Source organism: Marmota monax, unplaced genomic scaffold, assembly GCF_021218885.2.
Source record: "Marmota monax isolate L192 unplaced genomic scaffold, Marmota_monax_Labrador192_F-V1.1 WCK01_AAM20220418_F8-fsc00475, whole genome shotgun sequence".
Lineage (NCBI taxonomy): Eukaryota > Metazoa > Chordata > Mammalia > Rodentia > Sciuridae > Marmota > Marmota monax.
Genome location: NW_026693913.1, coordinates 7,860 through 33,911, shown reverse-complemented (window position 1 = coordinate 33,911; position 26,052 = coordinate 7,860). Strand labels below are relative to the sequence as shown.

The window sequence follows — 26,052 nt, the reverse complement described above, 5'->3', positions numbered from 1 at the left end:
TTAAAGAAAGCATAGCCCAATCTACACCTGTGGAGCCTAATCCCTTGGAACCTCTTTCTACAGTACGACTGGAAAATTTATCATGTAGGCTGGGTATTATTAGTAACTGTGCTATTCTATCTCCTGGTGAAATTACTGATATACCCTTTGGAGAACTGGCTATAATTTTTATTTCACCTTCATAATCGGGATCAATTACCCCAGGACTTATCATAAGTCTTATCATAAGAGCTTGGTGCTGATAACGCCAAGGTCGCGGGTTCGTTCCCCGTACGGGCCACCAAATGCCGCAGTCTGGCTGGGCACAATCAGGAGCCACTTGTCAAAAGAAACTAACTTTATTTTTAGAAGCACACACGACAAACAAAATAGTCTCTCAGGAAAAACCCTCAGAGCCTCAACTGCCACCACCGGCTTTCCACAAGCCTCTCTCTCCCCCCAAGCTTCTCTCCACCTCCCACAATCCTCCTGCTCTTGAGGCCGATTGGCTGGGTCACGTGGGCGGAGCCAAAAAAGTCCCCCAATGAGCAGCTCCGTGGTCTGAAAGGGCAGGGAAACAGTCCAATGAGCATCACCGCAGAGGAGCCAATCAGCTAGATGTTGCTGGGGCCGAGGAGCCAATCAGCTAGATGTTGCTGGGGCCGCTGTGAGCCAATCATCAGCCAGCAGCTGGAAGTTTGCTGGCAGCTGGAAGTTTGCTGGGGCCCCTTTGGCTGTGGCTCTCAACATCCCACTCTCTTCCTTCTGTCTCCTCTAAGGCCACCTGTCCTTCAAACTGGCTCCCATAACCCCCTCCAGACTCAGCTACCTCCCAGTAATTCTCTCTCCCAGGCCCGTGCTTCTAAACATCATGGAACTAGCCAAGGTCACGATCAAATCTATTTATACTCTTTCCCCAGCTGTGTCCCTGAGGGACTTTCTCCCCTCTGTTATCCTGAGAGCTTTCCCTACAAAATATACTCACTTTCATCTCAGTGACACTGTGGGCCTTGGGAACTGTGACTTGAACAGGCTTCTCTGGCTGGGAAACTAGGGAGTCTGCCAAAAGTGACCCTGCCCCATGTTCCCTGGGGAGGGGGCCCTGGGTCAGAGCCTTGAAAAGCAGAGGAAGAAGCAGCAGTCAAGCAAGTGTGCCACTCTCTCGGTGTCAAGGAGGCCCCAGCTAAGGGGTTGACCTTTGCTCTCTGCCCCTTCCCTCTCCCAGTTGGCCTTGGGCACAGGATTTCACCTCACCCTTGGCATTGCTGCCCTGCCAGGCTCAAATGGAGCAGGGGAAGATCCTGAGATGGAGCCAGGCCCAGGAGGCCCAGTTACCAAGATTCCTTTCACCCAGAGACCCCTCCAATCCCCAAAAAGCAAACAGGGCAAGCAACCCCCAGGACACAGGGCACCCATCAGCTGCCCTGTCTCACTGCCCACCCAAGTTTCCTTATGTTCCCTCCATGCTCCACGCCCACCACCCACCACTGCACACCAACTGAGAACCAGCAGCAGCAGGAGCACCAGGGCTGGGCCGGGGAGGGGAGCCCAGCCCTCACTGCAGCCCCACCACCTCAGTGATCAGCGGGGCCTGCACCATGAGCTCCTCGTAGCGGTTGAGGAACAGCCGGAATCGGGCCAAGTACGAGTCCTCCTGGTATGGCAGCTGCTTCTCGTGGAGGAACCGGGACACCACAGGCTTTACCTGTTGGAAGATGGCAGGAGGAGGGGCTGTGAGCAGGGACTGCCGCAGCCTGTCCATCCCAGGAGCTGTCTCCTCTTCCTAGCCCCAGCTCCCATCTGCCTTGTCCAGAATGCTCAGGGCAGGGAGGGCAGGGGCGTTGGCTGAGGGCTGAGGTGTTGGAAAACTCCTGCCTCCCTCAACTTTACTCGTGGGTAAGGGAAGGAGGATTTCTCCCCCAAATCTTCCCTCGAGGTCCCAACCATGCAACAGCCCCTCTTGGCACAGGGAAATGAAAAGCATGGCTTCCTTTGCCAAGCACCTGCTTGGTGTCAAGTATTTCAGGTCTGTTTCTTCAGTCCATCCTCAAATCCTGTAGGTAAGCAGTTTCATCCCATTTTACAGATGGGGAAGCTGAGGCTCAATTAACTTGTCCAGAGTCCCATTGCTGGTAAGAAACCCAGGTGTCTCTGATCTGCAACCCACGTTGCTGCTTGTCAGTTGGGGTGCCCCTCCTGGGTGACTTCTGACCAGGCCAGTTGGGGAACCCAGGGTTCAGCTGAACCCTAGAGGTTACCACTGCCCACCACCAGCCAGGCATGTCCTCCCAGCCCCTCCCGACCAGCCCTTGTCTACCTTCAGACACATATTGTCAGAGAGCTTGGGGAACAGGTGGTGTTCTACGTGGCAACTGATGAGCGAGTGGCCAAAAGCCCAGTCCAACACCGGCAGCCGGGCAGGTTGAGAACCCCCAGGGTCATCATGTGGATCCGTTGGGGCTTCTTGTCCCGGGAGAACATGGGCAGCCCTATGTGCTGTGACAGACATGTGGTCATGTCCTGGGGTGGGGCCTGGGCCTCCCCCTTGCCTCAGGTGTCCTCACCAAGCACTCAGAGGCCCAGTGTGCTCTGCCCCCCAAGTCCTAACCTAGAAGGACCTGGTGGAGGCAGGAGGGGGTGGGGCTCCGGCTCAGCTCTGATGCCAACCCAGTCTGGGCCCTGAGCTGAGTCTCTCCCATCTCTGGGCCTCCTCCCATCTGGACAACGGGAGGCCTGGCTTGGGGACCTCTGCACCGTTGGTACTTGAATGCCTGAGACTGCCCACATGGCACCGTGCCTTTGCCTCGTCCTGGAGAGACCTTCCCTGTTCTCTTCACCAGCCAAAACCCCACTCATTGTTCAAGTTCAAGTTTGCGCATCCTCTTGTGCTTTTTCCTTCACTGAGTATGTGCAGGTACCTCCTTGTCAGGCACGGTCCCGGGTCTAGGGAACTTGGAGGGGAGCAGAAACTTCCATTTGAGAAGGACAAGCAGACGGGACACAGTTATGGGATTAAGTAATCGATGGCAGTTGTACTGAGTGCCAGGTGAGTGTACAGGGAACTCCAACCTGGGGTCTCCACTGATGGGGACGCAGGGAGACACCCCGGTGGGAATGCACCAGAACTGAATGTGGAGCCCCCGGCCTCCCTCCAAGACCCCCATCTCCAGTTCCTTCCTCTGCCTGCCTCGTGGCATTGACAGGGACCCTCGCTTCACCTCACATGGAAATCCACCTGCGGATGAGGCAGGGCAGCCGGCTGAGGGCAAGCAAACTCTTCACCTAAAACTCAAGCCACCGAGAGGGGACCCCAGAAGGGGGCTGCTTCCTCCTGTGCCCTCCCTCTCCCAGCCTGAGTCACCTCCCTGGAGAGTGCTCCCCATAACTCCCCAGTGCCAGGGGTGGGGAGGCCTCACCTGGAAGATGTTGACGTGGAGGAAGGGATGGGCCAGCAAGGCCCTGATGAGCAGCATGCAGACCAGGGCCGAGCTGGGGCTCCTGAAGCCGGACACGTTCAGGAGCAGCCAGTACTGAGAGTAAAGGCCCAGGGAAATCAGGCCCAGCGTCCGCAGAGCTATCAGCAGCTCCACCTTCCGCAGCCGCTCTGCCAGAGGGCAAGACAGGGAATGAGGGCAGGCGAGGTTTGGAGTCCTCACCAGCTGGCTTCCTGGTGGCCAAGGGAGTGAGGGCGGAGGGTGGCCTGAGTGTTCACCCATTGTTTAGATGAGGAAGGGAGCCACTAAGCAACATGACCAACGTAAGGCCACCCATCCCCAAGCTCCTTCTACCCCGTGGTGTTGCTCCCGTGATGCCAACTATTACGATGATCAGTGTGCATCTACAAAGCTCTGGCTGTGGCCTCATTATGCTTTTGAGGAACCCGAGGCTCAGAGAAGTCAGGTTATCTGCGCAAGTTCACCAGCCAGTAGGTGGCAGAGCTAGAGTTGGACTTGTGTCCTGCTGTCTGGTTGTCTGGATCAGAAAGTCTAGCAGAGACCAAAAGGTCTGAACCCAAGGCTTCTGGCTTCCACCAAGCCAGGAGGGAAAGGAAGGAAGTGGGACAGGCCTCTGCAGGGCACTTGGACCCAGGCCATCAGGTACTCACCAAGAGCCACCAGCGGGGTGATGATGGGGATGAGGAAGGGCGCGAGGAACATGTAGACGTAGCGGTTGAGGCAAGGCAGCTTCCACGTGCTGGAGTCCCCCAGACCCACCACGTTGGTGTAGCCATGGTGCATGTTGACGTGGCTGAACTTCCCGAACTCCGCAGTGAAGGCCGTGCACACCTAGAGGAGGAGCCAGAGAGCACACCAATTTGTGTTAGGCGTGGCTGAGTGGGGTGAGACCTGGGGGAAACTCGAGAACACCCCTACCTTCCTCAAACCCTGTAATTCCAGGGCCTTCCTCTCTGCACCCCAAGCTGATCAGCCTGGACCATCAACTCTCAGGTACAGGTGACCCAAAACGACATCATCTTCTTGATGTGGCTCTGTAAAGAATCTGGGGACAGAGACGTCAGGCTCCTAGATGGCCACTCTGCTGTGATCACCACCCAGACAACCTCCAGAGTCTCAGAGGTGGGCAAAGTGGGCAGCCATGGCAATTCTCTTGCCTATGTTTAACTCACAGCCACCTGCTCCTTCGTGACACCACTTTGCATTCTGAGCCCACAGCAGCAAGGATAGGGGTGTAGGAGTGGCTTGGGGTCAAAGGAGGCACCTCCTGAGCAGCACAATGTCGGGTGAGTTGCCTCAAGTGGAGGCTGAGTTAGCTTCTCCCTAGAGGTGACTTTTCTGGCGTGGGTTCTGGATGGGATTCAACCACGGGGAGCAACTCTCAAGCCCCAACTCCAGCTCCAACAGTCTTTCTAAATGCAAAAGAGGTGCTAGTGGTGGTGTTTCTTATGTAGATATATGCAAATGAGTATGCAGATATACGCCTCTTCCAATATTTTATCCGGACCAGAAGATTTTGCTAATTTTATTGAAGACACTGCCTGCCTGTTTGAAGGGTTTCCCAATACCACTGTGTGGGCTGGTCAAAGACAGACAACTGAACACATCGAACCTTGCTCAGTGTTCTGTACTTCACATACTCCTAACCTAGGGTCAGCTGCGCTCTTCCCCACAACACACACAAGAAAAACCGAGATAGAGAGAGGCCACACAACCCCAAGTCATACAGCTGAAGTGGCAGAGAGGGGATTTGGACCCTGAAGTCCAATTTCAACCAAGATAAGCTGCTCTGGAGATGAGGTGCTCATCGCAATCAACCCAAAGCCTGGCTCTGGGTCCAGGCAGCAGAGGCAGAAGCCGGAGAAAGATAAGGAAAATTAGCAGCCTTTCATCTGGAACGAAACAGAAGCTGAAACGTAGCCAGAAGCCCTATCTAAAGGACACCGAGGGGCACGTATGCAGTTTTACAGAAGACACAGGCAGATAGGGTCAAACCAGCAATACCTGTTGGGTCCCTGTGAAGGAGAGGACCCCAAGGGTGAGGGAGTCCACAGCAACAGGCTGGGCACCTTGCTCTCAGGTGACACAATGCACCAGGGGCTGGTTTGCCTCTCTGCTTCTGTAACCTCACCAAGGACAGATTCTGCAGGAGGCTGCAGAGGGCAGGCAGTCACTCAAGTAACAGTGTCTTTCAGTCCCGCTGGTCTCAGGGGGGCCTGCCTACTCCTAGGCCTCACCCATGGGGGTCGCACAGCTGGTTTAAGTTCCTTGGTCAGGAAAGGTCAGCTGCATTCAGCTGTCTTCCTGATGACAGTTGATCTTCTTCCTGGCACCAGCTCCCTGTCTCCCGGTAGAACAGTAGCTGACCACACTTTTGAGTGGCATTGCCACAATGGCCCGGAGCCTGATCCAGACTGAGTATCTTGAGAATGCCACCCTCAGGGCCCTCAGCCACATGCCCAGGCCTGCAGATGCAGGGGAGACAGGTGACAGCGAGGTGCATGACATGTGATTTGTGACTCAGCACACACTTCAGAGCTGGTGAATGATTTTGCCTTTTGATGTGAATAAAAACAGCTTTGAGGCTATTTCTATAACAGTGGACTTCTCTCTCCGACTCAGATGCTTCCTCCTGAGAGGGAGAGAAAGGGGTGAGCTGGGGTAGCCGGGGAAGATGGACACGGTGCACCTCAATCTGTCTGCCATTCACTGGGGGCACAGGCAAACAACTACATCCTGCTGAGTTAGTTGGAAAATGAGCTGTTTTCATGCTATAAAGGGTCATTTAAATGTCTTGCCCAAGAGGATTCCACATCCAGACCCAAGAAAGTCCCAGAAGCCTCAAGTTTGGTGCTTCCACTTCTTTTTTTTTTAAATAATTAAAAAAAATTAGTTGTAGTTGGATACAATACCTTTATTTTATTTATTTATTTTTATGTGGTACTGAGGATCCAGCCCAGCACCTTGCTACCACTGAGCCACAACCCCAACCCTAATTTTTTTTTTTTTAAGTCTTGGGGATTGAACCCAAGTCCACTGTACCACTAAGCCACATCCCCAGCCCTCTTTATTTTTTATTTTTTTTTTTATTTTGAGACAGGGTTTCACCAAGTTGCTGAGGCTGGCCTCAAATTTGTGGTCCTCCTGCCTCAGCCTTCTGAGTTGCTAGAATTTCAGGTGTGGTCACCACACCCAACTGGTGCTGCTTCTTGATATCAACCACCACCCTCTTTGTCCCTAGGAAGATTTAAGAGCTCCCCTCTGAAGCATGCAGGCTCTGAAAGGCCAGAATGTTCAGAGGGCTGATGTCAGTTTAATTCCTCTTGACATCTTCAGCTAAACTTAGGGGGCACCAAAACTCTCATTTATTTACCTTTCATACAGTTGTTTGTTCCCTTAAGCATCCTCATCCCTGACCAGTGCTGTGCACCATGCTAGACCTGGGAACACCAGGGTCAGGACCTGGAAGGGGAGAGAACCCTGATGGGCTCGTTCCAACCATAGCAAGCCCAGGGCCGTCAGGACAAGTACTCAAGGGGCTCTCCTCCGTGGCCCTCACCACTGATCCTCTGTCCTTCCAGGAGTGGCATGACTATGCATGTCAATCCTGCTGGGGAGCTACCCTGAGGACTCATGCTAGGGGACCTGTATTTCACTAAATAGGGCTGTCACATGCAGCAATTGAAAATGTGAATCTGAACTTCGGATAAACACCCATGTGTGTGACATTTGGGATATACATGTACAAAAAATATAGGTTACTTACCCAAAATTCAAATTTATCCTAGCATCCTATGTTTGATCTGATAAACCCATTGCTGAGGCCCACAGACTCCCAGAGGCCCCTACCCCTCTGAAACCACCTGAGAAGGAGCTGCTGTTCCCCTGGGAATCAGCAAGAGGGTCTGCAGGGAAGAATGGGAGCTGGACAGACCACAGCCCAGAGCCCCTCCAGTCTGAGGCAAGCTGCTCGTGCAACGTCCCACCACCCCTCTCTCATCCTGCCTATGTCTGAAACACTCATGCTGACCACAGTGCCCACCATCTGCCCTTCATGTGTGAGTCCATCTCAGGAGTGGCTCACTGCTGGAAACCTGGCCTTCACCCTTGACTCTTCCTCCTCCTCCTCCTCCACCTTCCTCCTCCCCCATCCCAGCCAAGCAACCCCCTTCTGAACCCCCTCCTGCACCTCCTCCTGCACCTGCTCCTGCACCCTCTCCTGCACCCCCTCCTGCACCTCCTCATGCATCCTCTCCTGCACCCCCTCCTGCACCTCCTCCTGCACCCTCTCCTGCACCCCCTCCTGCACCCGCTCCTGCATCCTCTCCTGCACCCCCTCCTGCACCTCCTCCTGCACCCTCTCCTGCACCCCCTCCTGCACCCGCTCCTGCACCTCCTCCTGCACCCCCTCCTGCACCCCCTCCTGCACCCTCTCCTGCATCCTCTCCTGCACCCCCTCCTGCACCTCCTCCTGCACCTGCTCCTGCACCCCCTCCTGCACCCCCTCCTGCACCTCCTCCTGCACCCCCTCCTGCACCTCCTCCTGCACCTGCTCCTGCACCTGCTCCTGCACCTCCTCCTGCACCTCCTCCTGCACCCTCTCCTGCACCTCCTCCTGCACCTGCTCCTGCACCCCAGCCTCACCTTGCCATTCCTCCTGATCTCTCTGCTGGCCTGTAACAACACCCTCCAGCCCTCACTGCTTCATCCGCCTCGAACCCAGTACAGTGACAGTCACAACCCAGCTTTGATTGTGCCAAAATTTTATAATTATGTTTGTAAATTCTGTAAGGTACTATTTACTTAACAAATAAAACATAGAGGTCAGTCACTGTGGCACATACCTGTAATCCCAGTCACTAGGGAGGCTGAGGAAAGAAGATCACAAGTTTAAGGCCAGCCTCAGCAACTTAGGGGCTGGGATGTGCCTCAATGGTCGAGTACCCCTGGGTTCAATCCTCAGTACTGCAAAAGGTGTGTGGGGGGGGCTGGGATGTAGCTCAGAGGTAGAGCATCAGTGGGTTCAATCTCGAGTACAAACAAACAAACAAATAAATAAATAAATAAATATTCTAGAATTCAGAATTTTAAAGGTGCAGGGATAAGCCATGGAATGTGAGAGGAAGACTTATCCCTGCACCTTTAAAATTCTGAATTCTAGAATCATGTTAGCTATTCACAAAATCAATTAAATCAGTTTTTAAACTACTAATGGAGACAACTAGCTTTGGTCACAGGACAAATTCCCAGATCCTCTGACTGACACGTGGGCCTCCTTGACCTCTTTTCTCCAAGATCCCCACTAGATTCTAGTGACCCCAGATTTCTGTGGGTCCCTCAAGCACTGTGCTATTTCTCATACCCATCCCCTGGTCCCTGTATCGGCTTTGTCTGAAATCACCAGCCGGTGTCTCTTCGGGAAATTCCCTAGGGTTCTGGGCTTCTGCGCCACTGACGCTTGGGGCTGGGCCATGTTTCTTGTGGGCCTGTCCTTGCTTTGTATGATGTTTACAAGCATCCCCGGCCTGGGCCCACTGGATCTCAGTGGCACACACTCTTATGCTCACACACGTCCACACACCCGGTCATGACTGTTAGAGGCATCTCCAGATGTTGCCCAGCGTCCCTGCCACGCTCCCCCCAGAGCAGAGGGTCCTCACAGCACCCCTGGCACCTTCAACACATTCTGCTGTTGCTCCAGCTTGAATGTCAGCTGCTCCAGAGCCCTGCTGTCTGTCTCCCCCAGCCTCCTGTCTCAGACTTCTTCTTCTTCTTCTTCTTTTTTTGTTTGTAACTGGGAATTGAACCCAGGGGCTCTTTACCACTGAGATAGTTCCAACCCTTTTTACTTTTTATTTTGAGACAGAGCCTCACTAAGTGCTGATGTTGGCCTCCAACTTTTGATCCTCCAGCCTCTGCCTCCTGAGTTACTGGGATCATAGGTGTGCATCACCGGGCTGGGCCTCAGGTTTCTTAAGGAAATCATGCCAAGGTCGTTAAGAGTGCATTTTGAGAAGCTACATGTGATAAAATGGCCTAGAACTAACACACACACACACACACACACACACACACACACACACACACACTGTACCAATGACGGCTTCCTCGGTTTCACCATCAAATGACACTTATGTAAATATAACCCTGGGGGAAACGACTCTATAATAATTTTTAAAACAAAAAGTTTATATAAAAATTGTATTTTGTACTGAAGATCCGTGTTGGCCCTCTAAATTTTTTTAATTTTTAATTTTTAAAAATTTTTTGTAGTTGTAGATGGACAGAATGCCTTTATTTATTTATTTATTTCATTTTTATGTGGTGCTAAGGATTGAACCCAGTGCCTCACACATGCTAGGCAAGTGCTCTGCCACTGAGCTATAGCCCCAGCCCCCCACCAAGTAAATTTTAAAAAATAAAACAATAAGAAGTCATAGTGGAGGCTGGGGTGTGGCTCAGTGGCAGAGTGAGTGCCCAGCATGTGTGAGACTGAGGTTCCATCTCCAGCACCAGGAAAAAATAGCCCAGTTGCTCCTTCTCAAACAGGAGTCCTTGGGGCTTGGATGGAGACCATGTCTAGGCTGGGAGTTCTCAGCTGTTCTCACCATCACAAGGGACCTGCAGAGGGTGACAGGCATTCTCCTGTGTGACACTCCTCCCTGCAGGGCACAGTCTGCTGTGCAGGGCTCCCTGTGGACCAGCTGTGACTCCGCCCCATAGCACAAAGCCAACTTTACAAGGAGGATTTGAAGCTGAGACACAACAAAGAGCTTAGTAACTGGTACAGCCTGTTCCCTCCCACTCAGGGGAGCATCCTGGATTATTGAACAACTTGTAGGAGAGTCCCTAAAACCCTCTGGTTTCAGGAGTTAATCCAGTCTTTTGGACTGAAGCCTGGCAGCCTGCTCACCCCACCTTGCCCCCACCCTCTGACGGCCAACTGAGTGTGGCACCCTCTCTGGCAGTCCCTGAGCATATGCCTGGCAGTCCCAGTGGCATAACCCAGGGCAGGGAGAGCCAGGTGCTGTGCTGGGTGAGGCCAGGGCTAGAGAATGGGCTATGCTACTAGGAGGGACGAGGAATTTTCCCAGGTGAGCCAGAGGGGGGTCTTCTGGGGGAACTCATCTGGCATGGGAATTGGAGTAGAAGCCCCCATTCCTCCACTGATCACCCCCTCCCCAGATCCACTGGGTCATAGAGGTCCTGGTTCCGCCCGGGTTAGGAGTGGTCAATCCTGAGGCAACCACAGCAAAAGCTGGTGCTCAGCAAAGCCAATGGTGCTTGGCGGATGCCTGAGGTGGCAGAATTTGCAGGACCCTGGAAGGAACCTGGGCCAAGATTCCCTACAGTCATGGAGCCTCCCGAAGGTCCAAGTCCGGGAAGAACACAGGCCCCATCAGTAAAAGGATGACAGGGAAGAGACACGGATATGCAGGAGAAGTGACAGTCAGGGATCCAGGAAAGGTCCCGGGTATCCTCTGAGGTCCCAGACCGCCAGGGCTTGTCCTCTGTGCTATGCAACCCAGTCCCCAACACGGCTGCGAGCCCTGCAACCTGCCAGTGAGCAAAATCAAAACAAGGAGTGGATCAAACTCCTCCACGAACGCTCCCCCTCCCTTGCAGCTGACCACCTCTCCTCCCCAGGGGGAGAGACAGGTCAGGACCCGGCCCTAGTCGAGGGCTGGGTGGGCTCTCTGCAGCCACCTGCCTGCTTCAGGAAGGAGGCCAGGCCTTCCCTCCAGCTGATTCCAGGAGGAACTAACACTGGCTGCTGGACCAAGCTAACTTGCCCAAGGTCAGGGCAGCCCAGCGGGGCTGGGATTCCAACCAAGGCTCGAGGCTGCGAAGGATGTGCCCCTAACCCTGGCCCCCTGCCTGGCCATAAGACCAGCAACCTTTCTGAGGACTGCTGTGGCCTCACCATGTCAGCTAGAGGGTCTGATCCATCCCCTCTCCTGCACAGGGACTGGACCTTCCCCAGAGGGTAACCAGAGCCACACTCTGGGGTCCGAAAATCTCCATTACTGACTCCACCTCATCCCCATGACTTGAGAGCCTGAGTGCAAGTCACTGTGCCTTGCCTGGTGGTCCATCACAGCAAATCAGCCAGTGCCACACACCGAGTGGGTAGCCAAGCCTTCCCTCTCCAGCACTGAGGGGACACAGGCTGTGACCCTCCAGGGCATGACCTTCTGTCAATCAGCTTTTCCAGGGACCTTGCCCCCAAGTGAATTGCATGGTCATGGTCCACAAATATTGATGGAAGTCCTGCCAACAGCTCAGTCAGGCCTGAACAGACAAAAGGCAAAGATGATGCTACTGGTCTGGGGCTCCTGGGGACAAGACGGTGGACAGCAAGTAGAACCCAGCCCCGGGGCTGCCTGGCTCCCATACAGCTCTCCAGTGGGACAGTGTCCTTGGCTCCTGGCTTTACTTATATGACAGCCTGAGGCCCTGGGAAGTCAGGGTCAGGAGTTCTCATGTTTTAGTGCATATCGGGGTCACTGAGGCTTCTCCAACTCGCCTGGACCTCCCGGTCACCTAGCTATTCACCCAAGTGTGAGAACCCTGAGGCCAAATCTGTACAATAAGTCCCTTGCTGTCTGCGCCAGTCCACAGACCACAAAAACTACTCACCCTCAACCGCCTCCAGGTTCCTAGCACTCAGTGCAGCTTTGAAAACTCAAAATAGCCAATCCTACCCCTTGGGTCCCAGCACTGTGACACTGCCATGTCGCAACACAGCCAACATTGCCCCTGCCTCCTTTGGCAGGCTACAAACTCAGTGAGGCTCTGCGCCAGACCCCAGGGTCCAGTCTTGCCTTGAGTCTGGCTGAGACCACATCCAGGGGTCCGTGGAAAGGGAAACATTTTGAAATTGACCTTGAGGATGGGGAACCTGTGGATTCCTCTTGACCTCAGCCTTTCAGAAAACGTGCTGGTGGGAAGAGGAGGGGAAAAAACAAGGGATGGAGAAAGCCAGGTGAGAAATGTCCCCTCCACTCAGTGGGTGAAATTAGATCTATGTGTGTGTCATATAAAGTTTTATAAGATTACACGACTTTATAAAGAGTTAATGATTGAGTTAAAGGTCATGGCAACCAGTCCCTGCCAGAAAAGGACTCCTTCTGTTATGAGCTTCCTGATTTATTCATAAAGGACCTGAGTAGTTAGGGGAGGGGCCCCCTGGAGGCAAAGACAGACCAAGTTTGGGAGAGACTCTGAGAGGCTGCTGGAAGCCCCGTTGTGAGAGGACAGTCTGCCCACCTTTGCCTTCCTGGGCTGGCCCCCAGGTAAGAAGGCAGAACAGTGGGGAGATGGAAAACAGGGGAGCAAGAGTCAGGAGAGAGGAGGGTCCATCGGAGACTTGGAGGAGCCTCTCAGGATGGCTTGGCCTTGGCCAGGAGTCAGAAGGGCACAATCTAGTTCCACAAACTGGAACTCTGAAACACCAGACCTGCCCCTGCCCCTTCTGTGTGGGTCACATTTTAAACTCTGACTGCAAAACCCAGAGGCTCTAGTGATTGCAGCCATGGGCCAAGACAGTCACAAAACAGGACTTGCCAGCCACAGGTGTCCTCATAGGAGGAAGAAGCTCTGGTCATACTTGGCCTGGTGCTGCAGAGAGGTGAGTGGACATCCTCAGGAGAAAGAAGGTGCCCAGGCCAAGTTCACTGTCATAGCTAGACACTCAGATGTGCATCACACAGTTCTCTACCCATCAGGTGCAAACTCCCTTTTGAGGGCTTGGAAACCTGTGCATGGTTGTGCACACACACACACACACACATCCATGCCTGTACACATCTGCATGCTTGCACCAAGTGAGACTGCTTGCCTGATGACAGCAGCCCTCCCCTGTCCAAGGCTCACCTCTACAAAGAAGAGCAACCAGATCTTGCTCCAGCGTTTGGACTTGGTGAGGGCACCATGAGTGGCCAGGTGGCTGCCCTTGACAGTGAGCGTGGAGTGGCACACGCCCAAGATGGTGATGCCAATGGCAAAGACCAGGACATTCTCAGAGGACAGGCACAGGAACCCTGCACAGAGGAGGGGACAAGGGAACAGGGTCTTTCTCCAGTTCCTGAAGAGCTGGGCCTAAATACTCCACCCCAGAATCCCTGGCCACAGGGGGCCCAGCCCTGGGGCTGCCACAGGCAGGAGTGAGGCAGGACCTTCCATGACCTGAGGGGGATGGATTGGCTCTCCCTACAGGATTTGGAATGAAATAGAGCCCCAGGGTCTTGCCAAGGAAACTTCAGGGGTCCTGAATCTGCTGAGGTTTCCCTGCTGAGCCCTCAAACAGAGCAGAGATGGAGGTCAGGTATCACAGAGTTCCAGACCATGAGAGCTCCAGGGAAACCTCAGGCCCTCTCCCCACTCCTCTCACCCATTCCCTGGTGTCCTCAGTAGAACATTCTTCCCTTTTGCATGGCCACCTCTTCCCTCCCCAGCCCTCCCTGACTCCTCTCCACTTTCCCCTCCACCACCTTCAAGCTATCAGACTTTCTCCCATGTGTGAGTCCAGTTCCTCTGGAGTCACAGGACAGGACACTCTAAGCCAACTTTGGGGCTTAAGGTGTGACCCTTCAGCCTAGGGTCCCCGGCACAGGTCCGACTTCCCCTCTCCACTGCAGGCCAGCTGCAGCACCGCCTGCAAGCACAACCACCCTCCGCCGCAACCTACCCCCACCCGCAGCCCGTCCCTGTCCCTCTGTCCCTGACCCCAGGTCCCTTACCGGCTGGCAAGGCGAGGAGGCTGAGTGCGAGGATGGCACAGTCCACGCCGTGGAGCTCCCACCAGGAACTTGCCCTCACCACGTCCTGCACCAGCCCCTCCAGCTCACCCAGCAGCGCTTCGGCCCCACCATCCCCCTTGGACGCGCCGCGCGCCAGCTCCATGGGCTCCCTGGGCGCACGCTGGAGGAGGACTTGGGCGTGTGCGCTGCAGCACAGGCGAGGCGGGAGCGCGGGCGGGGGCGGGCTGGGGCGGAGTCACCCGCAGAACCGGGGACACCCACAGCCCCCAGGGTCGGAGTGTGGGCACTCCAGCGCCTCCTGGCGCGCGTAATGGAGACCCGGTCCGGCCGGTGCGCCCTCCCCGCGCGCTGCACTAGAACCGCCTCGGGAGGAGCCCAGGTGATGCTCCAGCTGGGGAGGCGACCCTGCAGCGAGAACCAGCCTGGGGTAGAGGGGGCAGGGCTGGGGGAGGGCAGAGACCTCAGTGGAGACTCCCGAATGACTTCCCTGACCACCGATCTCAACTCCCTCCCTTTCTTGGTGTTTGGTGCCCAGAAAGTGAAGATTTCTCTTAATCGCACTGAACAGCCCACCCCACTCCCACAGGACAGGGGTCTTTGTCTTCCTTCCTGAGTCTGCCAACAGGGGACGCTGGATGCCAAAGGGCTTTCCTTGCCTACGCTTTGGCTCCAGCGGCATCTCCAGAAGCTGAAACAGTGATTAGCCCATAAATATTTATGAATTTGTGAAGTAGAAAGTACAAGGACTCCCTCCTCCCAGGATAGGGAGTGGGGTCCCCTCTGAATGTGGCTTTGGTAGAGGTGACCCATGGAAAGTTGACTGCCCAGGCTGGTAATGTGTTGGGAGAGGGGATGAATAGCTATGAAGAAAACCTATTCAAATGTCAGTTCCCGGGTCAGTGGACAGACTCGCTGGGATTCTGGGGCAGTTAGACTCACCCCGAGGTGCCCAGATCTGAACCCAGGACCTCCACAATGCCCCTGAGACTTGAAATCACCTGTCCTAGCCCTTCCCATCGGGCCAGGGCCAGCCAGCGCCTGGCAGAGCTGGAGCCGACCTGGGTCTTCAGCAGATAAGCCTCTGACTTCTACAGACTTCCCTCTGTACATCACCGAGTCCTCTGCATTTTTCTTCTTTGTTATACTTTCCCCCCAGTTTAACATTGAAGCCTTTTTTAAAATAAAGTCTGACGGGAGAGGACAGCAGCGTGTTCAGCAGGAGGCCCTTGGGAAGAGGGGACTGTGAGGGAGGGAGAGGGAGGAGGGGAGGTGATTTTGCTTCCTTCCCTGGCTTGCTCCTCCTAAAAGACAAGGTTTCTTCACCAGGTCGGTGTGCCAAGGGCTCCTAAGTAAACCAATTCTGAATGCATACATGGGCTCTTTAGGGTTTGCCCTTGACTTTCACATGGGAAGATCTTGCCTGTTCCCCACAGTTCTGGAAGGATGACCTCTTCCCATTTATTTTTTAACTTAATTCATCCTCCCTAGTCAACGAACTGATCTCCTGACACCCAGTTACAAAAGGATAGACCTAGAGCTCAAATCCAGGACATCTCCTTCAAATCCAATAATCTTTGGTGCACATCAAAGGTTCTTAGACAGGGGGGAAAGCCCCCCTTCTCCTTCCCTATCCCACCCCACCTTTGAATTTCTCCCCCCACAACATGCTAGAATTTTTGAGGAGATATATGTGATTTTATAAGCATATTCACATACAATATTGGTACCACACATTTATAAGGAGAAGCCCACACTTTTATCATGTGTATGAGGAACTTCCTGGTACCAACAGGCCCCTCTCCAGGCCCGCTTCTCCCTGGACATCTAGCTTGTACTGTGAGGGGGCAAAATTTCCATCCCTGCACCAGAAAAAAAGTAAATAAATAGGGGCTGGGGCTGTAGCTCAGTAGCAGAGTGCTTGCGTAGCACATGTGAGGGACTGGGTTCAATCCTTAGCACCCCATAAAAATAAACAAAATAAAGGCATGCTGTCCAACTAATTTTTTTTATTAAAGAGAGAGAGAGAGAGACGAGAGAGAGAGAGAGAATTTTCTTTTAATATTTATTTTTTTAGTTTTCGGCGGACACAACATCTTTGTTTGTATGTGGTGCTGAGGATCGAACCCGGGCCGCACGCATGCCAGGCGAGCGAGCTACTGCTTGAGCCACATCCCCATCCCTTCCCCCCACCCCAATTTTTTTTAATAAATAAAGAAAGGGCACAGTGGCACAGGTCTGTAATCCCAGCTACCAGGGAGGCCGAGGCAGGAGGATCTTAGGTTCGATGCCAGCCTGGACAACTTAGCAAAACCCTGTGGCAAAATAAAATAAGAGCCAGGGCTGTAGCTTAGTGATAGAGCACTTGCCCAATACTGAAGAAAAAGAAGAAGGAGAAAGAGTGAGTGCCAACCAGCAGCAGAGCAGGAGAGATGCTCAGAGGAACCAGGAAGCCCCGTGGGGTGGGGCTCACAGGCAGCCTCCCTGCAGAGAAGCAGACTTGATTTAGAGCAGACTTAACCCTGGGGGAGAAAGAAGCAGACAAGATATTCTACTGATCAGTAGAAAAGGCAATGGAAGGAAGGCGGCAGAGACAGGCTGAGGCCAGGGGCTGGAGTTGCCTTGAATGGCAGATGAGGAAGTGGGGCTGGCCCTGAAGACTTGGGGAGCCGTAGCAGGTCTTAGAGCAAGGGAGTGAGGTGTGTACTGTGGTGTTTAAGAAGGTTTGTCTGGCACAACCGAGAAGTCCCTGGAATGAGGAAGGCAAATTTGAAGAATTTTTTAGTTACTCCAAACGAAAAAATGCTGAGGTTGTAGATGGCAGAGGCAGCGGCTATGAAACGTATGATGGGGACATAAAATAAGGAAGGCTTGATCAGACCATCCCCCAGAGAAAAGGCTCAGATGGCCAAGAAGCACAGGAAAACATGCAAATGCAAATTAAAGTCCCAATAAGGCCGGGCACAGTGGCACACACTTATAATCCCAGCGACTCAGGAGGCTGAGGCAGGAGGATTGAGAGTTCAGAGCCAGCCTCAGCAACTCAGCGAGGCCCTAAGCAACTCAGTGAGACCCTGTCTCTAAATAAAATACAAAAAAAGGGGCTGGGATTATGGCTCAGTGGTAGAGCACTCGCCTAGCACGGGCGGGACCCGGGTTCAATCCTCAGCACCACATAAAAATAAAGGCATTGTGTTGTGTCCATCTACCCCTAAAATATAAATATAAAAAAAATAAAATACAAAAAAGGGCTGGGGATGTGCTTCAGTGGTTAAGCGCCCCTGGGTTCAATCCCTGCCACATACACACACACACAAGCTTCCATAAGCTAGCTAGCCCTTCAGACCCACTGGGATGGCTAAACTGAAATAAATGGCAAAGTTAAGTGCTGGCGTGGCTGGGAAGCAGCTGGCCTCTCATCCATTGCTGATGAGAGGTTGAAGTGGCCCAAGGCTTTGGAAAACAGTCTGACCGTTTCTTATAAAGTTGACTATACACCTACCTTACGACCCAGCAATCACTCCCAGGTATTTGCCCAGGAGCAGTGAATACACATGCCCAACACCAGGTCTGGTACAGGAATGATGGAGTGACCGTCACGGCGTTGTTTATTATAGCCAAGCTGGAAACACTCTAAACATCTGTCCACGGGGAAATGAATAAATGAGCCATGATGCATTTGCATAATGTGTACCATAAAAAGGAGCAATAACTACAGGCCAGGATGCAGATGGCATGGTAGGTGCCAAGGAGAGATGCCAGACAGACAGCCCACTTACCCTACAGTCCCTTCATAGGAAGCTCAGGAATAGGCCAAACGAATGCTCAAGGATAGAAACCACATCAGTGGTTGCCAGGGGTACAGTTAAAATGGGTGCATTTTATTATATCTAACTACACCTCAAGAAAGCTGATTAAGCAAAAACAAACAGCAAGGAAGGTTTTCTTTTAAAACAGAGAGAGCTTTTTTGGAGGTGGACGCAAGCGTACCCGAGGTATGTACTCAAACAGAAAGGCAGAGAAACACAACCGTTTCAAAGCAGCTGTCCCCGGACAGGCAAAAACTGGGAACAACTCAAACGTCCACCGTCAGTAGAACAGATAAATAAAACACAGTGTGTGCACGCCCCGGAGTACTACACGGCCCAAACCTAGTGTGCAGCAAGGTGAACCTGACACAGAAGAGCACAGGCTGGGTGGTTCCACTTACATGAAGTTCAAAACCAGACCCAGCCGGGACAGGGGGTGCCCCTTAGGGTAGAGCACGTGCCTACCATGCGCAAGGCCCTGGCTTCACGCCTCACCAACAACCAGGCAAAACTAATTAGTGACTAATGACTAATTCTAATGACCTGGAAGTCAGGTGCCTGCTGCTGATTAAGGGTAGTGACTAGAAAAGGACAGGAGGGGGTTGGCAAATATTTTGTTCCTTGTTCTGAGTTCTAGTTACACTTGGATGTGTTGGTTTGTAAAAAGTCACCAAACTCTACTTATGGATGCATTTTTCTTTTTTTTTTAATATTTATTTTTTAGGTTTAGGTGGACACAATATCTTTATTTTTATGTGGTACTGAGGATCGAACCCAGTGCCTCACGCATGCCAGGCAAGTGCGCTACCACTTGAGCCATATCCCCAGCCCCTGGGATGCATTTTTCTGTAGGCATATTTTAATTACAATTTTTGTTGTTGTTGTTATTATTATTATTATTATTATGTTTGGGATAGAAACACAATAATAGGGCCTTGTGCATGCCGGACAAGCTCTCTACCATGAAGCTACACCCCCTGCCTACAATCTTAAACCCAGGGGCCTTCTGCCACTGAGCTACCTCCGCCCAAGCCCTTTTTTAGTTTGTTTAAGACAGGGTCTGGCCAAGTTGCCCACACTGGCCTTGAACTTGTGATCCTCCTAACTCAATCTCTCTAGTCTCTGGGATGTCACACATGCGCCTCAGTACCTGGCTACAATTTTATTTCTGAAAAATAAAATTTAAAAAATAAAGTTCTTTTAGTAGTATGAATCAGAGGCATGAATTGTGAACACAGCGCAAAGAAGCACGGGAATGTGAGACACCTGGGTTCCCTAGGCCACAGGGGTTGGAAGCTGAGTTGTGTAGATGGCAGAGAAGCCAGTTTACCCCTGCCAGCTGCCACCTGTCACCAGAGTCTGGGTGACACCTTGTCCTCTCCCACTCTGTCACCCCACTCTGACCTCTCAGCCCCCTGTCCTACCCTTTCTGCTCACAGAGGTAAGGATGAATTGCCCAAGACCAGCTAAGAGGCTTTGGGTGGCTGGCCACAGGCCAGGACTGATCTAATCTGTCTGTTTGGCTCCTCATGACAGGCCCCGAGGTGCAAGGGAGCAGGCTGGGGCGGGCTTCTCGACCTCTGCTCACAATGGGCTACAGAAGAGGCTTCCAGAGCCGCCAGGTATCTACTCCTCCAAGGCCCCTCCTTAGGCCTGCCTCTGTCCCCATCCAACCCCTAACCTGTCTGCACAGGACTCTGCATGTGAAGAGCATGGCTGGGCTTTGGAGTCAGGCACCCTTACTAGCTGTGGACCTTGGATGAGTTACTTAATCTCTCTGAGCCTCAGTAGTATCATATACACCAGAGAACAAGCTCTTAAAGGCATAAGAAGAATGTCAATAGGAATTTTATTATTTACACATATATCCCAATAGATTGTTACGCGCACACACACACACCCCTTTGGAGCCCACTCCAAAGGCTGTGATCGTTGCTACTTTTGACAAACATAAGGTCATTTAGGCTGGGGTGCTGCTCACTGGTAGAGCACTTGCCTAGCATGTGTTAGGCCCTGGGGCCCACCCCTGTCACTGCAAAGAAAACACTTTTTAGGGCTGGGGTTGTGGTTCAGCAGTAGAGCGCTCGCCTAGCGTGCGCGAGGCCCTGGGTTTGATCCTCAACACCATGTAAAAATAAATAAACAAAATAAAGGTGTTGTGTCTAACCAAAAAATAAATATTAAAAAAAGAAGAAGAAGAAAACACTTTTTAGACCTCAGACTGTAGTATTCAGCTTGGCCTTGGGGAGCCTCCAAGTTCCAGCTTCATCTCCACTGCTCTAGGGCACCAGTGACTGCTCACTCTCCTCGGACCCATGGACAGGGCCTGCCCTTTCTCACTTGTAGGTATGGACTCCCAGGCTAATTGAGGCTGATTGTCTCTACTCCCACCCCACCCGAACCCTGCTCATCTTCTGGGCCTCCGGCAACATTGGCCACCATTACAAAGCTCTTCTAATGTTCTCGTGTATTTTGCTCATGCCACCAGTTTTACTGAACACCTACTGAATGTCAGGCATTTGGGCTTTGGGTATCTTTTCCCTTCTCTGACTTCATGCCATCTCCCAGCTAGTATTAGGCCTCAGTGGTCATATACTGCCTGGCAAGAAGCCCTCTCAGACGCTGTGACCCAGCCACAGAAGTCAAGGTGCTCCTTTTGCCTGTATTAGGATAAGTAACAAGCATCCCAGCTGTTGTAACAAACATCCCCAGCTTTTCAGTGGCTAAACACAATGCAGGGTAACTTCTTTTCTTTCTTCCTCCCTCCTCCTCCTTCTCCTCCTCCTCTTTCTTCTTTCTTGTAGTGCTGGGGACCAAACCCAGGGCCTTGAGCTGCTAGGCAGGGCTCCACATCTGAGCTATTTCCTCAGCCCTCTTGTTCTTTGTCCCCCCTCCTTTTCCCCCCAGCATTGAAGACTGAGATAAGGGCCCCACAGATGTTCTCTACCCCTGGCCTACGTCCCCGGCTCCCAGGATACTTTCTTGCTCAAGTCACACAGTGCAATATGGGTCAGGTGGCTCTCCTCCAGGTGGGACCAGGACGTTCAGACCTTTTCAGCTTGTAGTGACTCCGTCTTGCACACAAAGCCACTGTGGTTGCCATGGCAGTGGAAAGGAGAGGGTGAAACCATGTGGTTTGAGCTCCAGATCTGGAAGGGGCACATCACGGCTATCCTCGCTCCGTCAGCCAAAACCCAGGCAGAGAGCCCCAACAGATCCTCAGGCAACTGGGAACGGGGGACTCCCTGGGAGCTTCCTGAGATGAGGAGCCTGCACCCACCTTCTTGTAGGGCTCATCAGGCATTCAGTGAATGGAGGGATCCATGGGAAGAGGGGAACAGGCTTGAAGGGATGAAGGAGGAGGTCAAAGACTTTTAAAAGACATTAGATGGAGAGACGCGGTCCAAACCTGAGACCATCGGGTACCATCCAATGTACCTGAGTGGGGAGGTGGCACCCTCCTCCCAGCCCCAGTGGACTGGGCAGCTCTGGACACACCTAGGCAATGGGGGAAGGATGGATGAGCCGGGTTCACCTGCCGGGGCCCTCGGGAGATCCCCATCCCAGGGCAGCGATGATTCCTCTCTGCTGTGATTTGGATCTTTATGTGTTGGGTTTGTTGGGGTTCATTAGTTTTGTGGCTGGGGTGTGTCCAGACTTCCTTTTAAGCCTTAGTCCTTTATGAATTTTTTTCAATTAGTTATATATAACAGCAGAATGCATTTTGACTATTAAACACCAATGGAGGCAACTTTTCATTTCTCTGGTTAGACACAGTGCACAGTCACCCCATTCCTGCAATCATACATGTACATAGATTAATACAATCCACCTCATTCCACCATCCTTCCCACTCCCATATCCCTCCCCTCCCACACTCCCCTCTGCCCAATCCAAAGTCCCTCCCATCTTCCCTTGCCCCGCCCCCCATTATGGGTTAGCTGTGTGTTTGGTGGTTGTCAGTCCTGTAGTAAAGACCAAGGAGAGGACTGTGCATATGACAGAAGTAAGGGGTGGCAATGCACCACAGTATGGGAGCCCTCTTACAGGACGAAACAGTCCATTTGTCCTGTTGCTTAGTTTATTTTCCTCCTTGCATTGATCAGCCAGCCCTCAAGTGGCTGAAGCAGGGCTGCTGTTTCCTCAAGCTTTGGTGTGTGCAGGCTAGCCAGCTTCCAGGGTGACCAGAGCAGGGCTAGTGTCCTTCTGATCCTCAAGCTTCTCTGCTGTTTCCTTCTTCCTGATGGTCAGCTGAAGGGGAGCAAAAGAATGGACATGAGATTCTATTACAGACAGCCTAAAAACAAACCAAAAAGACAAAATATTACATAATACACTATGTATATGTGTGCGAGTATATATATATATATATGTGTGTGTGTGTGTGTGTGTGTGTGTGTGTACACACACACACATACATTTGGTGATACTGTAAAGAGGAGCAAAAAAGTTGTGGACACTGCTCCCTGTGTGTGCGGCAGAGGTGGGGGATATCCTGGAAGGTTTGAACTACATAGATTTATCTCAATGTAACTTTAAACAAATTTGAAAACAGCTTTTAATTCCATGAGCCTGACCCAACATTTCATGCTTTGGTTTATGACCTTCCATATATTATTATTTCCTCTAAAAACATGATGTAAATTTCAACTCCCTACCTCACAGGTCAGTTGTCATCCAAAGGTGCACTTCTAGGTGTGTCACCTTTAGTCTGAGAATATATTTCTGCATGGAAATATTGCTGAATGCCTACCTGGCTCCCAAGGTGAGGTAGTGCAGAACAACTTGATTTGCCCATGGCTTATTGTCGGGAGCTGCCTTGGATGCAGACGCCTTTAAGCCCTGATGCACCGGGTTCTGAACAATTATTGCATTCAGTCTGGCAGGGCAGTGCCAGGTTGCAGTAATGTGGGCGTCACCCCAGCTCAGATAACAAGGCATGGCTCCAGGTGTAGGCATCACCCACTGGGGTTGAGTTACACTCATCTGTTCCCTTGTATTCCGACCCCTTTGCCCTTTTGGGGATAAAATGTTCTATGGAAACTCCCCTTGTGTGTCTCCTATGTAACAATAAAGAATTCCAGTGGTTCTATGTCTTTCCATGGGCCCTTACGTTCACAGAGCCACCCCCGGATTATTGAAAAGGTAATTCTGTGTGGTTGTGTGCCTTCTTTGTCATTTTCTTAAGTTATTGGAATAGTCAGATTTATGAACCACGCATTAGGTCTCCAGCTATGACAGATGGTGATAGCTTATCATCCTCACCATCTTTGTTTTACCAGATGCAAAACCAAGGTTGTACCTAGTTCTGGACCCTGGACAAGGTCACCCAGTTAAAAGGGATGTGAATTCAGCTCTACCAACTCTGATGCCTTTGCCTCTCCCCACACTACCCTTTGCAAGACAAAACTAGGTAACATATTTTTCCTTTCTTGATAATCTCATGGAAGAAGCCAATGTCAGACTAAGTTTGGTAGTTCTAGGAGGGTATTTTCCCAAGAGGGGGCTTTTCCCCAAGTCCAGGTGGGTGGAGTCTGTCCAGTCTGGCTCATACTACTGCCCAGAGCCCAAGAGCCCAGATGGCTTTCTCTGGAATCCAGAGTCCTCTTCAGAGAGGAGTGTGAGGGTGAGTTAGGAAGCTGCTTCCCGGCTGGACTCCCAGAGCAGCCAGAGATCCCTCTCCAGCTTGCCCCGCAGGGTCAAGGTCCAGAGGAGGCCAGTAGCTCCACCTCTGCCCCCTCACCAGCAGGCTGGACCCACCTAGCCCCGCCCACTGCCTGCTGTGAGGACTGCAACCTTTGTTTAAAGTACTCACTTGTTTTCCTTGGATGAGTTCCCTGAGTCAGCACAACTCCTACTCAAGGGCCCAGAAGGACTGGTGGGTGGTCCTGGGGGAGGAAAGGCAGGAAGCAACCGGTGGGCACTGATGAGGCGACTGCGATGGAGACTACCCAACTTCCCAGCTTCTGTGGTCTTGGGCAGCACAGCAGCATCTTTGGGATGGAATCACTGAAGAGGCCTCATGGAGTGGTAGCATCTGGTGGCAGCAGCAGCAACATGTAGCTGCTTCAGGCGTCGGGCATCAGGCGAGGGAGGTCCGGAGTTGAGAGTTGGCGTGGGGGTGGCAACAGCTGAGGTGTTGGCATCCAGCTGCAGTTTGGGAGATCCCTTGCTGCATACTCACAGTGGCGGTGGCAGCAGAAGAGTCCAGAAGCTGCCGTGGTGACAACAGAGGGATGTTGCCATGATCATTTCTGTCTTGCAGTGCCACAGGAGTCTGGCTGCTGCTGGGAGCCATTAGCCAAGTAGGTATGACAATTTCCTTGCCAGCGTACCCCATGTTGCAGTGACATTGAATGTACGTGACCTTGCTCAAGGACCAAGGCAGATTAGGGTGTTCCCGGTTTTAAGATAATCGTGTTTAGGGCGTTCCCAGTTTAGGTTCCAGGTTTAAGGTTTAAGATTATTCCTGCTGGGAATAGGGCGTATCCTGCTGCCTGAGTTCCCCTTGAGTTCTCACGGGATTTAGACAGTATATTTTGGAGATAGAAGCCCAGTGGAGGTGGATTTGGGCAGAGAACGTGGATTTGGGCAGAGAACGTGGATTTCCCCAGAACGTGATTGTAGACGGCTGGTGTGAGTTCGGGAATAAAGAGTTGCTGTTTGAATCTACAAGCTGTGTGGTGGCTCGTGATTGTGTGCCCAGCCAGACTGCGGCATTTGTGCCCAGCCAGACTGCGGCAGGCTGCAGTGGGTGAAGTGGGCATCCAGTGCTGAGTATCGCTGTCTTGCGTCCATGATGGAGTCTGGTGGTGGCAGCAGCAACATGCAGCTTCATCCGGGAGCCGGCATGGGGCACTGGAGTCAGGCATCATGGCGGGGGGTGAAGGGCATTGACGTTGGGCCCTTGGTGGGCAGCATCATAGTCCAGCTGGGGTTTGGGAGTTTGGTTGCTGCACGGTGGCGGCAGCACCAGTAGAGTCTGGAAACGGGGCTGAGGACACAGAGGCGTCCAGTGGTGAGCATCTTCATCCTGCTGGGGTAACAGGAATCCTGCTGCAGTGGCATCTGGCGACCATGTGGGGAGTCCGGTGGCTACAGTGAAGAGCTCCAGGCTGGCGGCGGCAGCGAGGGCGCAGGGCAGTGAGCCTCAGAGTGGAAGGGCGACGAGAGGCTGGAGTGGCCTCTGCAGTGGCCGTTCCAGGCCCTGGGTCTTGGTCCTGGCTGAGCGGCCTGTTCGGGAAGCAGCACGAGGGGGGTGGCAATACCCAGGCAGCTGCTGAGGACCTTAGGCTGCCCACACCTGCCTCGCCTGGCACTGGCCATGAGCCCGCCGGGTGGCTGCTCGCCCCATCCCCGATGTGGCCTCTGCAGGGGAACTAGGCCATCTGCCAGGTGGGGCAGCCTTGGGAGAGGACCCCCACCTTCCTAAGAGACATCCCACCTGGGCTGTGGGGGGAGAGAGCAGAGGAACTAGGACCTCTTCATCCTCAAAGTGCATTTCTGATGGGAAGCATTTCCTCTCAGAACTGGAACAGGACAAGGATGCCCTCTCTCACCTTCTACTCTACATAGTCCCTGATACTCTAGCCAGAGTTTAAACTATACTGCTGTTTAAACTCCACTACAGCTTACACTACACGACAGAGCTGTAGATGAAAGAAATTAAAGGGATAGGAATAGGGGAAGAAGAACTCAAACTATCCCTATTTGCTGACGACATGATTCTACACATAGAGGATCCAAAAAAAACTCCACCAGAAAACTTCTAATATTAACAAATTCAGCAATGTCACAGGATATGAAATCAATATTCATAAATCAAATGCATTTCTATCTATTAGTGATGAACCCTCTGAAAGAGAAATTAGGAAAACTATCCCATTCACAATAGCCTCAAAAATGAAATATTTGGGTATAAATTTAACAAAAGAGATGAAAGACCTATACAATGAAAACTAAAGAAAGAAATTGAAAAGACTTTCAAAGATGGCGGACCAGAGGGAAGCAGCATCTGTGTTGCTCTGTGATCCAGATCTCTCCTAGTAG

General features: G+C 52.3%; 2 protein-coding genes across 2 annotated transcripts; both read right to left on the bottom strand.

The window, feature by feature from the left end:
* Positions 1-560: 560 nt before the first annotated feature.
* LOC124105952 (fatty acid desaturase 6-like) lies at positions 561-14,394 on the bottom strand. The gene is given in 7 exon segments (XM_046463415.2): positions 561-1,684; positions 2,297-2,394; positions 2,397-2,475; positions 3,396-3,583; positions 4,085-4,265; positions 13,311-13,477; positions 14,177-14,394. Coding segments are annotated over 7 exon segments (1,026 nt in total). The 5' UTR covers positions 14,340-14,394; the 3' UTR covers positions 561-1,534.
* Positions 14,395-19,833: 5,439 nt separating this feature from the next.
* On the bottom strand, positions 19,834-24,724 carry LOC124105943 (GRB10-interacting GYF protein 1-like; the record flags this gene model as incomplete). The annotated part of the gene is given in 2 exon segments (XM_058585284.1): positions 19,834-22,254; positions 23,819-24,724. A coding segment is annotated over 1 exon segment (258 nt), but the record flags the coding sequence as incomplete, so codon positions are not given.
* Between the last annotated feature and the right edge of the window lie 1,328 nt (positions 24,725-26,052).